This window comes from Corticium candelabrum, chromosome 12, assembly GCF_963422355.1.
Source record: "Corticium candelabrum chromosome 12, ooCorCand1.1, whole genome shotgun sequence".
In the NCBI taxonomy this organism is placed as follows: Eukaryota; Metazoa; Porifera; class Homoscleromorpha; order Homosclerophorida; family Plakinidae; genus Corticium; species Corticium candelabrum.
The window spans coordinates 7,819,982-7,835,315 of record NC_085096.1 but is presented as its reverse complement, the minus strand read 5'-3'; the positions used below and the strand labels follow the sequence as shown (position 1 = coordinate 7,835,315).

The 15,334-nt window shown below is 40.3% G+C and overlaps 2 protein-coding genes across 2 annotated transcripts; both read right to left on the bottom strand.

The window, feature by feature from the left end:
- Positions 1-6,474: 6,474 nt before the first annotated feature.
- Positions 6,475-8,242, bottom strand: LOC134187720 (uncharacterized). The gene is made up of 4 exons (XM_062655872.1): positions 7,643-8,242; positions 7,320-7,595; positions 6,815-6,885; positions 6,475-6,514 (listed from the first exon to the last, which is right to left on the bottom strand). Exons 1-4 carry the CDS (start codon positions 8,240-8,242, stop codon positions 6,475-6,477), a joined length of 987 nt encoding a protein of 328 aa, XP_062511856.1.
- Positions 8,243-11,246: 3,004 nt separating this feature from the next.
- Positions 11,247-12,620, bottom strand: LOC134187719 (uncharacterized). The gene has a single exon (XM_062655871.1). The coding sequence runs from the start codon at positions 12,618-12,620 to the stop codon at positions 11,247-11,249; it is 1,374 nt and encodes a 457-aa protein (XP_062511855.1).
- Positions 12,621-15,334: the final 2,714 nt, after the last annotated feature.

Below are 15,334 nucleotides of genomic sequence, written 5' to 3'. Positions count from 1 at the left end.
GACATCGACCTTGCCGCTGTATTCTTCTTTCATGGTTATTCGAATAACATCATAATTGACAATACAGGCTGTCAGCGACTGTGCACGTACCGTCTAGCGATTAGGACAGACAGGCTTGCCGCTTGACACCAGCAGTCCTGCAGCAAGTTCCGCATAACACCTAACACATGACGGAATTTCTTGTGGCTGCGGCTCCACCGTACCACTTCAAAAATTGGGACAGCGGTCGCCGTAATGCCGTACCGGCTCCGCCGTCCTTGGATTTATTGTATGAGTGATTACTCCGACCGCTACGTGGTCAGTCCTCTTCACTCAAATCGGCGTCAGAAGTGACTTGATTGATGTCGGTGTTGCAAACCACGAAGAGTTTGTAGTTTTGAGTGATTGTAGACAGCTTCAGAAGAAAGGCAACAATTCACATGGATATCAAGCGATATACAGTAAGTCAGTTTGTTAGTCGTCTCTCTATTCCTCCTAATTCATAATTTTGCTACTTCGATTTTGAGGTAGAAGAAAGTGTCGGAACGTGCTAGATGCGAAAACGTCGAGCAGTATCAAAATGGAGTATATTGGAAAGAATACGGAAGTAAATGAGTGCTGTACAACTAAGACCATTGTATAAACAATTTGCTATTTTGTTTAATTAATTTATTGTGTTATGTGATTATGTCGTATTAGCCAAACACGAACCCAAGGTCTTCTGGGTGGGTTTTCAAAAGTTAATACCAACAACACAAATAAATTACTCTTAATGAATTAACATTTCCACTCGTGTCCTAATTCAAGACTGTTGATGTTAAACTACAAATCTAAAAAGAATCCTTCAGTGTTTGCGCTAACAGTTACTCGCGCTAACAGTAGACGTGACACACACATCTTTGAGGTTTCCGGGCAACCTGAGAGCATACCTGGGCACGCCACTAATTTTCCTACTGCTTATTCATCGGTCAATAAACAGTTTGCTATTGCGTTGCTAGACTAGTGCGGTGGTATATGACAATAATTATATAGTATCAAAGTCAACAGTCCAATTGGCACCCAATCATACAGCCAAAGAATATATATACAGGCTCGAAAATGTTTTCTAGTGAGATTACGTGTAAGCAGTAATTATTACGCGAGAGAACGTTAGACTGTCGAATTTAAGATCGTCTAATGCCGTACACGTATGCTACGCTATGCTAGTAGATTTCAACAATGTCAATAACATGATAAACTTCATGCTAATCTAACATCAACTTGCAATACAATCAATTGCATCGTTTGATTACTCTGTAGTTTTGCAATAGCAAGAATAAGGAATCTGCTGATGCTGCAGTTGATAAATATTATTAGTCAATGTGTTGAATGGTAGTGATATGGTCATCATGATTGGCTTCCAGGCTCCGTACACTGCCTTTCCCTTGATGTACTTAATACATCTGGCTAGTGGACGGCTCCTATTCTCGTTTGATCCACATTTTCCGCAGTCGACCATCTGTATTTCCGATGGAATTCTGTTAGGATTATAGTCGCACATGGTCGGATATATTCCTTCATAACAATCGTTGACGTGGACAATACCGGTGTCGACACTTCTCTTCTTTCGTACGACATCGTCGCTCGTAGCGTTATCGACGTCTCGACGATAGCGACTCTCTCCACAAAAATCGGAATAAGAATTGCTTCCCGGTTTGGCAGGACTGACGAGTCGAGTGGTAGGATCTGTCTTCATCCACACGACATTGTCTTGTTGTTCATCGTCAGAACGACTACAAGAAGCTGCAGAAGACTTGATTGGTGTGGCAACGAGATAAAGAATAGACAACACGACTGCTGTTGTTTGCATGGTTTTTGCTAGAAAAGTATAAATAATTGAATCTTACAGTCACCTGTCTGAGACAAAAAGAAAATTGACTGCACGTCTGTATATACCTTGAATAGAACGGCTATAGAACTCTCTTGCTTTAACGTCTGACCTGTTCAGGTGACTCTTGCTGTTGTGACAATCATGCAGAGTGTCTGCTACATTTATAAAAGATAGTCTGTTAAGAAGGAAATTTTTAGGACTCGTCAACTTGTAGGAAATTCTAATGGTAATTACAGTTTGTGTCTTCTTTGTTAGAACGTCATGTGATGTCATACCTTTGTCAGTGCATGAAACAATTTGTTAAGGAAATATCTATCTCCGTCCGCATTTTTGATTCTCTTACGATACACGACGACAGCACATGACTTTGCGGGGAAAGAATTTTCATAGGAACAATTCATAAATATATATTACAAGTTACGCACACTGAAGACAATACCACGCATGAATGATTACTGTTACTAAAATTGCAAGGAATTGGAATATTTCTTCAAGCAATTTCATTTGGGTGTTTTTAGTTCTTCGTGTCTATTCAAACAAAATTATTTGCGGCTATTTATAGTTATTCATAACACTGATTGCATGATAAAAATTTGCTTAAATTTTAGACAAGAATTAGCGTTTTGTGATTTATAATGTATTAGTAAAGTTACCTATTGTATGGCGTCGTATTGAGTTGTCAGTACTTTCACTGTTCGCGTAACTCTACCCGTTGGCATAATATATAAAGGAATATTTTAAAAGTTTAGAGTTAACTTTTCTACTACTTACTTTAAAACGATTGAAGGCATTCTAAACGATATAATCAACAGACAACCTACAGACAGACGTTTAAAGAGATTACAAGGATGAGGACATTGTCCGGCTGCGGGATATCTCTACGGTGAACGTTTGTAGGTTTCTCTAGACCCTTTGATTGACAATTGTCGATGAAAGGAGCGTAACGTTCTTTACTGGAGTCGATCAACTTAATTGTATTTTCATTTTGCGCGCTTCTCTATTGCTATAGTAAAACGTGCAGACGCCTTGACGTTTCACAAGCTTACAGTGCAATAAATAGAGAGTCAATAATTTGTTTGTTCGACCAAAACTACTGTAAATGGGGTCAACAAGTCAGAATCCGGAACTTCATGCCAATAGTGTTGTAGTCAGCTGGAATGCTAATGGTCGTATAGGGTAACGTTAATTGAGCTTGTAAGCATGTATTTCTTGCAGTGATATTTGCCCTTGCGCTGTCTTTGTATTCACCAACTACTATTACACAAACACTGTTTATCCATATTTTCCTCCCTCAACTGTATCACTATGTGTATTTTGGTGACCACTACGATATTTCTTTCCTGTTTACGACTAATAATGACTAGATGTCTCCCGAATATACTAACTTGTCGTTTTCGGAATCAATGCAAGTATCAATTAAATATCGTAGATAATAGAGAAATAAGTATTTCCTGTTTATCTTCTCGTCAGAATGATGGCAATAATACATATACTAAATTGATAATACTAGCTAGTTACACAAATCTACCATTCTCTCATAGATCTCATAATCAAGTGTAAACAACTGTATTCATTTGATAGTTAAGTTGATATTTTCTCAATAAGTTGTAATATAATTGCTATAAAATATCTTAAAACATTCAATTTTATTTTGAGTACGATTGACACTCAGCAATAAATGTGCAATCAATTGACTTTCTTTTGTATTGAAACTTGTGGAAACAAATGGTGAAAACTGATCGTGACGGAAACCATTGCAGTCTAAATTGCAACAGGAAGTCGCGGTTACAATTTTAAGTCTTCTCTTTACTTGTTTCTAGGCAGGAACTGTCGAATTCTTGGCTCTAATGCCATCGCATGCAGTAAACAACTTGAGAATGTTGACTGAATTACAAGTAGTCATTGAAACAATAGCAAGAGACATCTTCGCCATGCTATTGTACTATACTATATAATACTTATATACTTGGAAACAAAAATGAACTTCTTTAATAACTTTTCTTTAAATTTCGACAATGGTTTGCACAATCATATTGTTTATAATTCAAACTACATGATACTTGTAATTTTAAAATTCACTATTTTCTGTACTCTTTTATGTCGTTCATTAGCTGCAACGTCGAAGCGTCTACTTTTTCTAAAAGAAAAAGTAGAACAAGGATTATAAAACAAGACGATAAAATCGACTAGTGGACCACACTACGATATGAAGATGTAGGCACCTGCATTTGAATGTCTTCTAGTACGTATTGTATATACATATTCCTTTTGAAATTGAAATTGAACACGAACAGTCAGTATTCGACACGACGGACTGCTCAACATGTTTGTGCCGCAACGAGTATCTATATGCAAGTAAGACTAGTAAACAGAAACAACTTTCACTCGTACGTAATGGAACGATTTGGCGTCGTTAATTAACTTCACTCTTGGTAGACTGTACAAGTTAATGGTTACTTTGTCTTTAAGAAAAAATGCTTTGTGTCATCGCACAAGCGTTTCTAAATCCTCCTTTCATCACCGATTGTCAGTCAGAAGGTCAATAGAGAAACCTATACGACCGTTGTCCTGCAACTGTGTGAAGCCAGAGAGGGCAGTGAAGATTAGCTCTTCCTGCTCTACTCGAGAAGGGCATCTCTAGACAATCTGAATTTTTGTCTATAATTTTTGTTCACAAGCGATAATTAAATGGTTTTGCTTGGCCCGTTAAATCAATTTTGTGCAAATTATGCGAGAGGTGAACCTCAACTTGCAAAAATTTGCATGAGAATTATAGCAACAGCTAATGTTAACAAAGACAGCGACGTAACTGCTAACTCAAAGCGATAGTATAGACCAAAATAATTATATCGCTGCTTAGAATTTAAGCAATATTGTTTATGCAATCAGTGTTATGTGTCACGACTAACGTCACAATAAATCAATTCTGTTTGACCCACATTATAACTGATTAGTGATATTAACTGGTAACGGTAATCATTAATGCATGGTATTGTCCGCAGTGTTCCGTGATACATAACCTAAATTTTTCTATTCCTTTTCTTACTAGAATGTCCTTGCTTCAATCTAAATCATGGTCGGCTTTTGTTAAGTGCATAAAGATTTGAGAACGCGGACGGAGAAGGACATTTCCTAGACATAACTTCATGCGCAGTTGCAAGTGACATCACATGGTCTTCTAACAGACAATCCTAGCAAAGAAGAGAGGATCATATTAACGTTAGAATTTCCTACAAGTTTGAAAATCCCAAAGATTCCCTTCTTAACTTAACTTAACAGACGATCTTTTATAAATGTAGCAGACACTCTGCCAGATTATCACAACAGCAGGAGTCACCTGAACAGGTCAGACGTTAAGCAAAAGAGTTCAATAGCTGATCTAATCAAGGTATGTGCAGAAGTGGAGTCGAGTTGCTTTTTGTCTCAGACAGGTGACTGTAAGATCCGATTATTTATATTTTTCTAGCAAAAACCATGCAAACAACAGCAGTCGTTTTGTCTATTCTTTATCTCGTTGCCACACCAATCAAGTCTTCTGCAGCTTCTTGTAGTCGTTCTGACGATGAACAACAAGACAATGTCGTGTTGATGAAGACAGATCCTACCACTCGACTCGTCAGTCCTGCCAAACCGGGAAGCAATTCTTATTCCGATTTTTGTGGAGAGAGTCGCTATCGTCGAGACGTCGATAACGCTACGAGCGACGGTGTCGTACGAAAGAAGAGAAGTGTCGACACCGGTATTGTCCACGTCAACGATTGTTATGAAGAAATATATCCGACCATGTGCGACTATAATCCTAACAGAATTCCATCGGAAATACAGATGGTCGACTGCGGAAAATGTGGATCAAACGAGAATAGGAGCCGTCCACTAGCCAGATGTATTAAGTACATCAAGGGAAAGGCAGTGTACGGAGACTGGAAGCCAATCATGATGACCATATCACTACCATTCAACACATCGACAAATAATATTTATCAACTGCAGCATCAGCAGATTCCTTATGCTTGCTATTGCAAAACTACAGAATAATGGGAACGATGCATTTTGATTGTATTGCAAGTTGCTGCTAGATTAGAATGGATTTTATCGTGTCATTGACATTGTTCAATTTTATTAGCACAGTGTAGTATGTACGTGTCCGGCTTTATACGATTTTAAATTCAACAGTCTAAAGTTCGTCTTTAAAACCGTAATAATTGCTGCTTACACGTAGTCTTACTAGAAAATATTCCTAACTCCTTCCTGTATATATATTCTTTGGCTGTATGATTGGGGGTCAATCGGAGTGTTGATGCTATAGAATTATTTTCATATATCAACTCGCTAGTCTGGCCACGCAATCGCAAACTGTTTATTGACCGATGAAGAACCAGTAGAAAACCAGTGGCGTACACGGGTATATTTTGAGGTTGCCCGGGAGCCTTCAAGATGTGTGTGTTACTGTTAGCGCGAGTGCCGAAAGGTCTTTTTTTTTGAATTGTAGTTTAACATAAGAAGATTGATAGATTATTGATGCTATGCAATAGCAAACGGGTTGAATAAGGACGTCTATGTAAATTGTAATTAGACAGCAGTATGTCATTGATATTAATTTGTATTGATATTAACTTTTGTCAAACTCATCCAGAAAATCCTGGATACGCGCCCGATAATCTCATGCTAATAGGACATAATCAGGTAACACAGTAAATTGAACAAAATGGCGTAAATTCTAAAGTACCATTCTAAAGCAAATTCTTTTGTTGAGCACAACCTTTTTGCTTCCGTATTCTTACATATGTATCGCAGTTTGATACTGCTCGACATTGTGTCATGTATTAGCACGTTCCGAAAACTTCTTCTTGCAGTCCTGTATTTTTAATGAATCCTCCATTAAGCCCGGTTCACAGTCGCTGACGCTGGTGTGAGCGTTCTTGTCAGCGTCCAGGACGCTCGCAGGACGCTGTGCCAGCGTCGTACTGTGAACCGGGCTTGAATGGTCCAGCGCCAGCGTCTTCGCTGACGCTCGTATGAGCGTCCTTGTCAGCGTCCTGGACGCTCACAGTGTCAGCAAATAACGCAAACAAAAGGTGAATCTATTAATTCTCTGAGAGAAGCAGAACTGATGACTCGACAGCTAAGTGTCTAACAGTCTCGAAATTACTGCAATATAGATAGGTAGACCTGAACGGAATCTAATGACTCAACTACTAACTACCAACACGAATTGTCTTAAATAGGTGATGTGCACGTGCATGCAAATCACATGTACTTGTCAAAACTGTCAATCTGTAGTGTGCACGTGCAAGCTAAATTTAGAACAGCAGTTCTTGACTTCTGGCACATTAGCAATTCTTGACTTGTGGCGCAAAAGTTATGACACTCCGGGCCGGCAATTGGTAGTATGGTCGTGTTTCACGGGTAGTTCCAATGGATATAGAAGGTTGATAGGTCGGGAGATGATCTTGCGAGATGGAAGGTGTACTTTAGCAGAACGAACATTACTAGCTCCTCCCACAATAGTCTCTTCAATTCTTCCCATCATCCAAGTACCACGCGGAGTGTCTTGTTCTTTAATAAGAACTACCTCGCCTTCTTGAGGCACTGAGTTAATTGCAGACCTAACACCTTTGTGTCTTAATGGCAATGTTTCCCTTAAACTCAGTAAATACTCCTTATGCCAATGATCCCAAAAGATGTCGAGTCGCTTCTGGTCTTGTCTCCATTTTCTTTCCAACGCATAGGAAGTGTCTCTATTAGGCTGGCATTTCTCATCATTCACATCTTGAATAGTGTAGGTCCAGATACTCCAAGATGTGCGTGATGAGATAAGAAGTGAGCAGGAGTTAATGGAAATCCTGATTCAAAGTCTTCAAACACGTATGTCAGAGGTCTTGTGTTTATAATAGCTTCGATTTCTGTGAAAAGAGTTGCCAATTCGTCCCAATCAAGTAGTTTTCTATCTATCGACTTTCTAAGAGCTCGTTTCACCAGTCCAACTAAACGTTCATAGAATCCACCTTGCCAAGGAGCAGCTTCGGTAATAAATTTCCAGCTGATATTTTCTGATGAGCAATAGTAAAGTACTTCATCACTGTCAATCAGCTGTGGCCACTGACGATCCAAAACCTTTGCTGTTAGTTTAAACTGAGAGGCGTTGTCAGATATAATATGACGTGGTTTGCCTCTCCTGGCAACAAATCGTCGAAAGCAACAAAGAAATTGGCTTGCTGTTAGATTTCTAACCCATTCGAGATGGATTGCTCCAATTGCAAGACAAGTGAATAGACAGACCCAGAATTTTACACGTTCACGTCCTTCCTTTACCAAAATGGGTCCTAGATAATCCAATCCAATACTCTGAAAAGGTTCAGACTTGGACACTCGATCTCGCCGCAAGGAAGGCATCGGAGGCAAAGCGTATGATGGACCCTCATATCGTCGACATATTGTACATTGCGACACTACCCCTTTTGTTTCTCTTTTACCTTGGGGAATTCAGTACTCTTGTCTGACTTGTGCTAATGTATGAGAAACTCCACTTAGTCCGTGGGCCAAGTCAGATACAACGCCTAGAAATTGAAGGTAGTCCCCACTGCCGCACAACAATTGTTTCTCTATTCTAATAGTTAAAGCACATAACTATAAGCCAAACCGCACTTGTTGTCATTCTGAAAGATGGTCGGATTGGCACACAAACGGCAATTTTGATATTAGTGCACGCCCCCAGCATTACCGGAGTAACACGCTTCTGCATTGCCGGAATCTACTGTCTTCAGAGGTTCTAGCTTCCCTTAGTTGTTCGCTTTCGCTCTGACCTCGTACAATGAGTACTGAGGGTGATCTTCAACAGTAGGAAAGTGAAGTAGACTGGTACAACCAGTGTTTATGCCATTGTCACAAGGACTCGCACGGGGACGTGACACAATTTACTGCCAAAAGCTGGAAAGCTCTTCACGAAGCAGCAGAACAACGGCGTGACCAAATTTATGAGGCGCTTGCTCCTCATTTCCAAAACGGACCTCGTGGTGCATACCACAGTCGCTGCTACCAGACGTACACTAACAAGACCTTTCTGGTCAGACTTCAGCCTCACGGAGCAGCCTGATTGTGGAGAAACGCCAACCAGATATGTCAGTGGTAGCACGGCCACTTCATCTAGTACTACCTGCGACGACGAAGACAACAGAGCAAGTGCTAGGCGCATGCGCAGTCGCACAAGTTTTCAAGCCACTGATCTAACAGTCTGCATAATTTGTCAAACAACACAAAAGAAGTATAAAGACAAACACCTAAACGAATCACTTAGCTGGTGCTTGACAGAGCAAGCTAGTGCTACTCTGTTGGAAGCAGCTCGAATTCGTAGTGATGAAAGACTTCTTCTAGCTATCGAACATCTGGACCTCATATCAATTGAGGTGAGATATCATCGTTCTTGTTACTCGACGTACACGCACAAGCAAAATCTAAAGCATTTCATAGAGGCAAGAAATGAATCCCCTGTTGCACCATATACTCTGATGTTCATGTTATGGAAACCGTACTGCGTAAAACCGAAATAGCCCTCTTTCAAAAGAAAAGAATCCTGCAGTTAAGTTTTTTGAGGCAACGTTGTTTAGAAATAATGGAACAAACCCAAAGTGGCGTTGTAGCTGATACTGAGAAGTCGTTATATCGTAATGATAAAATAAAGTGAGCTGTATTGTCCCGGTTTGCAGACAGGGTAACGTTCTGGAGTTTGTCTGACAGACAGCAAAGTGATTTGCTTTATGATTCTTGTTTGCCAGTGGGAGCTGTAGCAGAGGCATTTAGTAACCTACGATTGGAAGGTAGCAAATTTTCTCAAGAAACGTCTCCTGAAGAGGATCATAGTAATTCCACTGACGACACTGCATTCGTACAATCATCTAATGATGATATAGAGAATATGGGCCACAGTCTTTTTCACGCGGCAATGCACGTGCGTAGTCAAATTTTAAGTTTAACAAATCGTATGCAATGGCCTCCAAGTTCCAATGAACTAAGGAAGCCACCAAACATTCCACCCGACTTGTTTAACTTTCTAGCTTGGGTAGTAAACGGGGACGATGGCTCTAATGAAGCTATTTCTAGCAGAAACAGAGTAAGAATCACGTCTCAAAGAGCAGAACGCTATGTCACCTCTATTGCTGAAGACCTAATTTATTGTGCTACTAATGGTAGAGTGAAAACACCAAAGCACGTCTATTTTTTGCCGATGACTGTTCGAAACCTAACCAGTAACGTGCAGATTGTGTCGTTACTCAATCGATTTGGCCACGGTTTGCCCAATAGTCAAATGCAAGAGATCGATACGGCAATAGCTGAACAACGACTGCAGGCCGACAGTAGTGAAGTATTCATTCCTTCAAACATTGTTCGTTGTGGACAAACAATCAGTTTCTGTTGGGACAATAATGACATTTTGGAAGAAACACTGTCTGGCATGAGAACCACTCACTGCACAAATGGAATAATCTTGCAACGACAACTATGTGGACCGTTACCTCTTGACGCAACGATGTTTGTGCAAATCAAATCAACTGGCTTGCACCGACATCCAGGGGCGTACCGTGGCCATTGGAATTGGGGGGGCTGAAATACCCGAACACTGACACGCCCCTTTGACAAAAATTGTATTAGTGTCAGTGAAGTAGTGTTGATCACGGAAACCGATGTCTGCAGCCTAGTGTGAGACACCCATGCTCGGCCTCGAACATCCAGACTGTAAACAGACGCGCACGTTTACAAAAAGCTACGTAACGCTAGTTTTCACCTGACAAAATGGGAAACGCCCACAAAAACTGGGGGGGCTATAGCCCATTTAGCCCATGCCACGGTACGCCCCTGCGACATCTGTGGCTGCATCGGCTGTGAAAACAAGTCAAACGCGGAAGACGCAACGGAAGCCGGCTCTACGCTTTGTGATGATGGCTATGATGACGACAGTGAAGAAGAAATGTGACAACGTAATGTCGTTGATTCTCATATTAAAAATAATTCACCTGTTTTGATATTTCTGCTGGACGAGTTTTGAAAATTACTAGTAGTTAGTTAAGTAAAATGGTAACTGAAATTAAAGTGTTTACACTTTATTTTTATTGCGCATGTGCATTGTAAGCAAAATTATGTTACCGGTCACAAAAATTTTAGGTTTATTTATATTGGTGCCATTTTCAAAGTTTTAAGCATAGTAAATCCAGTACACGAATGGTGTTGCCATGGTAACAGCACTTGCTCACTTACCTTCAATTATAACGACTTCGGACCTGTTGCCTCTTTGACAACAATCAAATTCCTGTTTTTCCTTTCAACTTCTATTATTCTAGCCAATAAAATCATTGTTGTGAAGATGTGGGGACCAAAGTACGTCTTACACAACTTGGCCCATGGACTAACTGTGAAGCATCCGTTCATGAGCGTCCTTGATTACCAAATGTGTAAAATATTCCGACCGAGGAATTAGTTTAGGATATTTTGCGTTAAAGGAAAGATTTGCATTTGAATACCGTCCATGACATCTCAGCAGACCCCATTCGTCTATCTGGAGTCCAAGTTGTCGTTGTAAGTTGTTTCTTTTCCCCTTTCTCATATCATTCAACACATTGATATATTGTCTATTCTGAACTGCATATTCCCAGAGAATACGCGCATTACAAACGCTGTGAACTTGGTCGGTAGCATAACTTGAATGTTCTCTGAACACTTGTTTGATCAGTACATATCTTGAAGACATAGTTTCTTGTGTCTCCTTTCTCAAAACGCTCCAAATTACCTTCTGTATAAATCTTACACAGTAGCTTGTCACACGAATTAATTTCTGGAGAGAAGAAAAACGCTTCTCATCAATTCGGAAGGGTGAATTGTCACATTCATTCGATCCTAAGTCAGCTTTACACTTCTTTGTGAAGTTGGTAGCAACGTAAATTTTGTTGGACTTATTTGTCTCTGACTCAAGATAGTCCAAAGTCTGAGTACTTACTTCTGGAACATTGTAGTTTGGCCACGAATTAACAGAAAGTGTCAGCCATTCTGGTCCGTGCCACCATAATCGAATTTTCTCCAACTCTGAAGCAGACATATCTCTTGTCGCAAAATCTGCTGGATTTTGATTTGATGGAACATAGCGGAAAACAGCATTGCTTTGTCGCATCTCCTTGATTCTGTTGTCAACTAAGGTTGATAACGGCTTGGGTGTTTTCAACCAGTGTAGAACGCACTGACAATCAGTAAATACTATTAGTTTAGAGTTCTGAAGCTTCGGCTGATCTTTAACAAAGTTTCCAGCTCTGACTCCAATCACTGTTGATAGTAACTCAAGCCGTGGTAACGTAAGTTTCTTTCCTTTCTTTTGATGTTCTTCGTTTGCAACAGCTGATTGAATCGGAGTCAAATGCATTTTTGAAAACACAAGATTCACTTCGATACTCTCTCCATTCTTGACAAGGAGATAAACGGCTGCAGCATAAGATTTCAGAGAGGCATCATTAAATACCACTACCTGACAATGAGAATCTTTTCCAATCGTTCCAGATAATCTTGGAATTTTTAAGGTGGAAAGAGATTGAAATTTGTTGCAAATTTGACTCCACTCGTCACAATGACGAGGTGAAAGTTTCTCATCCCAGGACATACTGGCTTTCCATAGTTTCTGCATGAAAACCTTTCCATAGAAGGTCACAGGTGCAATTAGTCCTAAAGGATCGTAGATTCGTGCAATGTCCTGGAGAATTTCTCGTTTGGTAGTATGTTGGTCTGACGGTAACATTCGAGATTAAAGAATAGTCAGTTCATCATTCAAGGTATTCCATGTTATTCCTAAAATTTTGACTGTGCTTCCTTTTACTTTTAGATCATCAGGTATATGTGACAAAAATTCGATTGAATTAGATGTCCATTGTTGTAAGTTCATAGTGGCTTCTTTGAATCTTTGCCTTGCTCTTTCAAACAGTTGATAAGCATTAGGAGGAGAGTCTGCTCCAACTAAAATGTTGTCAACATATATGTTCTCAGCAATAGATTGGGCTATTGAACTTCCTTCCCTTTGAAGATGAAATTTCAGAGTTCTCTCTAACAGAAAGGAACTGCAAATCAACCCAAACGGTACTCTGCAGAACCGGTATGTTAATAGGTTTCCTTCTATCTGGTCAGGTTTCATGACGTCTTTAAACCACAAAAACCTTGTAACGTCTCTGTCCTTTGACTGTATTTCAATTTGAAGAAAAGCCTTTTCAATGTCAGCTAGAATAGGTATCTTGTAAGTTCGAAATCTTAGCAGAAGACCACATAGATTCGGTAGAAGAATCGGTTCTCTGTGTAAACACTCGTTGAGACTCTTGAGTTCCTTTCTTGGTTTTGAAGATCCATCATAAACAATTCGTAGTTTGGTTGTTTCCTTCGTTGGGGTTAAGACTGGATGATGCGGAAAATAGTGTTTAACAGAACTTGATTCGGTCGTCAGGTCATATGGGACAAGCGAGAACATGGGAGAGAGCTCGTAGAGCAGCTTGGTGGCCTGGTATGAAGAAGGATGTGATGACATATGTTCAAGGATGTGATAAGTGTCAGTTGCATAAGCGAAAGAAATTCTCTGGCAGAGTTCCATTACTAAATACCGATATTCCAGGACGCCCTTTGGACAAGGTTCAAATAGACTTCTGCGGCCTTTTTCACTAGTCAATTCCAGATGGAATGGAGTACATATTGGCTATCCAAGACGTATTCAGCAGATATTGTATTTTGATACCAACAAGAGATTGTAAAGCGAAGACTGCTGCTGCACAAGTATTTCGAGAGAGGTGGGTGTGCCAGTTTGGAATTCCTCTCATGGTACAATCAGATAGAGGTACACATTTCACGGCATTGGTTTTCCAAGAGACTTGTAAAGCTTTAGGGATTAAACACATATTGAGTTCGTCAAATCACCCACAATCTCAGGGCCAGGTTGAGCGTCAGAATCAGTTGGTGGATAATATTCGTTGTGTAATAGAGGAGGAGCCATATTCTTGGACTAGAGCAGTCGCAGTAGTACAGTTTGCACATAATACCGCAGTGAATGCTACCACTGGATATACTCCTCATGAGTTATTGTTTGGTCAGGCATCACGACGTCCAGAGACACTGTTAGCTAGACAGCTATCACTATCAGGAAGATTGTCAGACGAGGATTGAGAAAATGACGAGACACAGCTAGAAAGAAATGGCTAGGAGGCGAGTGGTAAATACGATTCAGAAAATGGACAAAATATTTATAAGTGTGAGAAGGCGAATTGCACAGTGTCAAGAAAAATGGAAGGTACGAGCTATACAACGAGGTGTTCCATATGAAGTGGGACAAGTGGTACGAAGAAAGTTGTCACCAGCTGAAAGGAGATTAGGGAAACTTTCACCATACAAGAGTTCTAGATATGTGATAATCGAAAAACAAGGAGACACATATTGGTGTCGTGAAATTGAAGGGACAAACCCACGAACCATTCAAAGACATTACAACGACTTAGAACTAGCTCAGGAAGGAACATTATCGTGGCAGAAGAACATCATGCATCAGAGGAGGACGGACAGTGAATTGGATACAGAAGATGACTTTTATGGACCGGTATCACAAGACCAGAGAGAGCAGCCTGAAGAATATGGAAGACGGTATCCAATAAGATAAAGACGTTGTATGAGACATCTCACACCAGACCCATACGCTAACAGATATGAAGAGGTCGAATATCGGTATACGGATGAGGATGACGAAGATTTTTAAATGGCACGGTGAACCTAATTTTGTAGGGGGAGGAGTGTCATGAGTAGTTTTGCGCATGCGCGTAGGATGTATATATAAGTTGGGTTTCCTAGATACAGATTCAGTCTTGTGCTGTGTTACCGAAGCCTACGCTTAGTCATCACATCACCATGAGGTCGTGCACTCTGTTGCAGTGGCACATAACCGTATGTCGTCGCCACGCTATGAATCATTGGAAGTACACGGGTAGTTCGTCAGCCGACTGATCGTTTAGCAATACATGTCAGTGATCATGTATTATATATAGCCATGTATAGCACTGGAAAGCTAGTCAATTGTAGTTTTGCAGACGCGGCTCATGTTGGGGATATTGCAAGCGAGAGTGACGAGACGGAGATGTACCAAGAAAATGTGGATTACAATGTCACCGCTCGGGAATGCCACAAATACGGCTCGTGGGATAGCAATTTCTATTTTTAAAAGTAGCTGCAACGCAAAAATCAGAATTTCTTTTAATAAACCATGACTGCAGTTTCAGTACTGTTCTTTAGTATAGTCAACGCTTCTTCTTCTGCCTGCCTATAGAAACCCGAGTCGGATTGGGTAGCTGAGTTAGAAGTAACCGCTTCCCCTATGTGAAAGACGCTAGCTCTCTTTGTTGTTGACTTTGAAACCGAGATTTCAAGGTCTATGAAAAGCAATCGTTTTTAGTTCAACAACAGAGGCAAATTGGGACTTGTAACTAACGG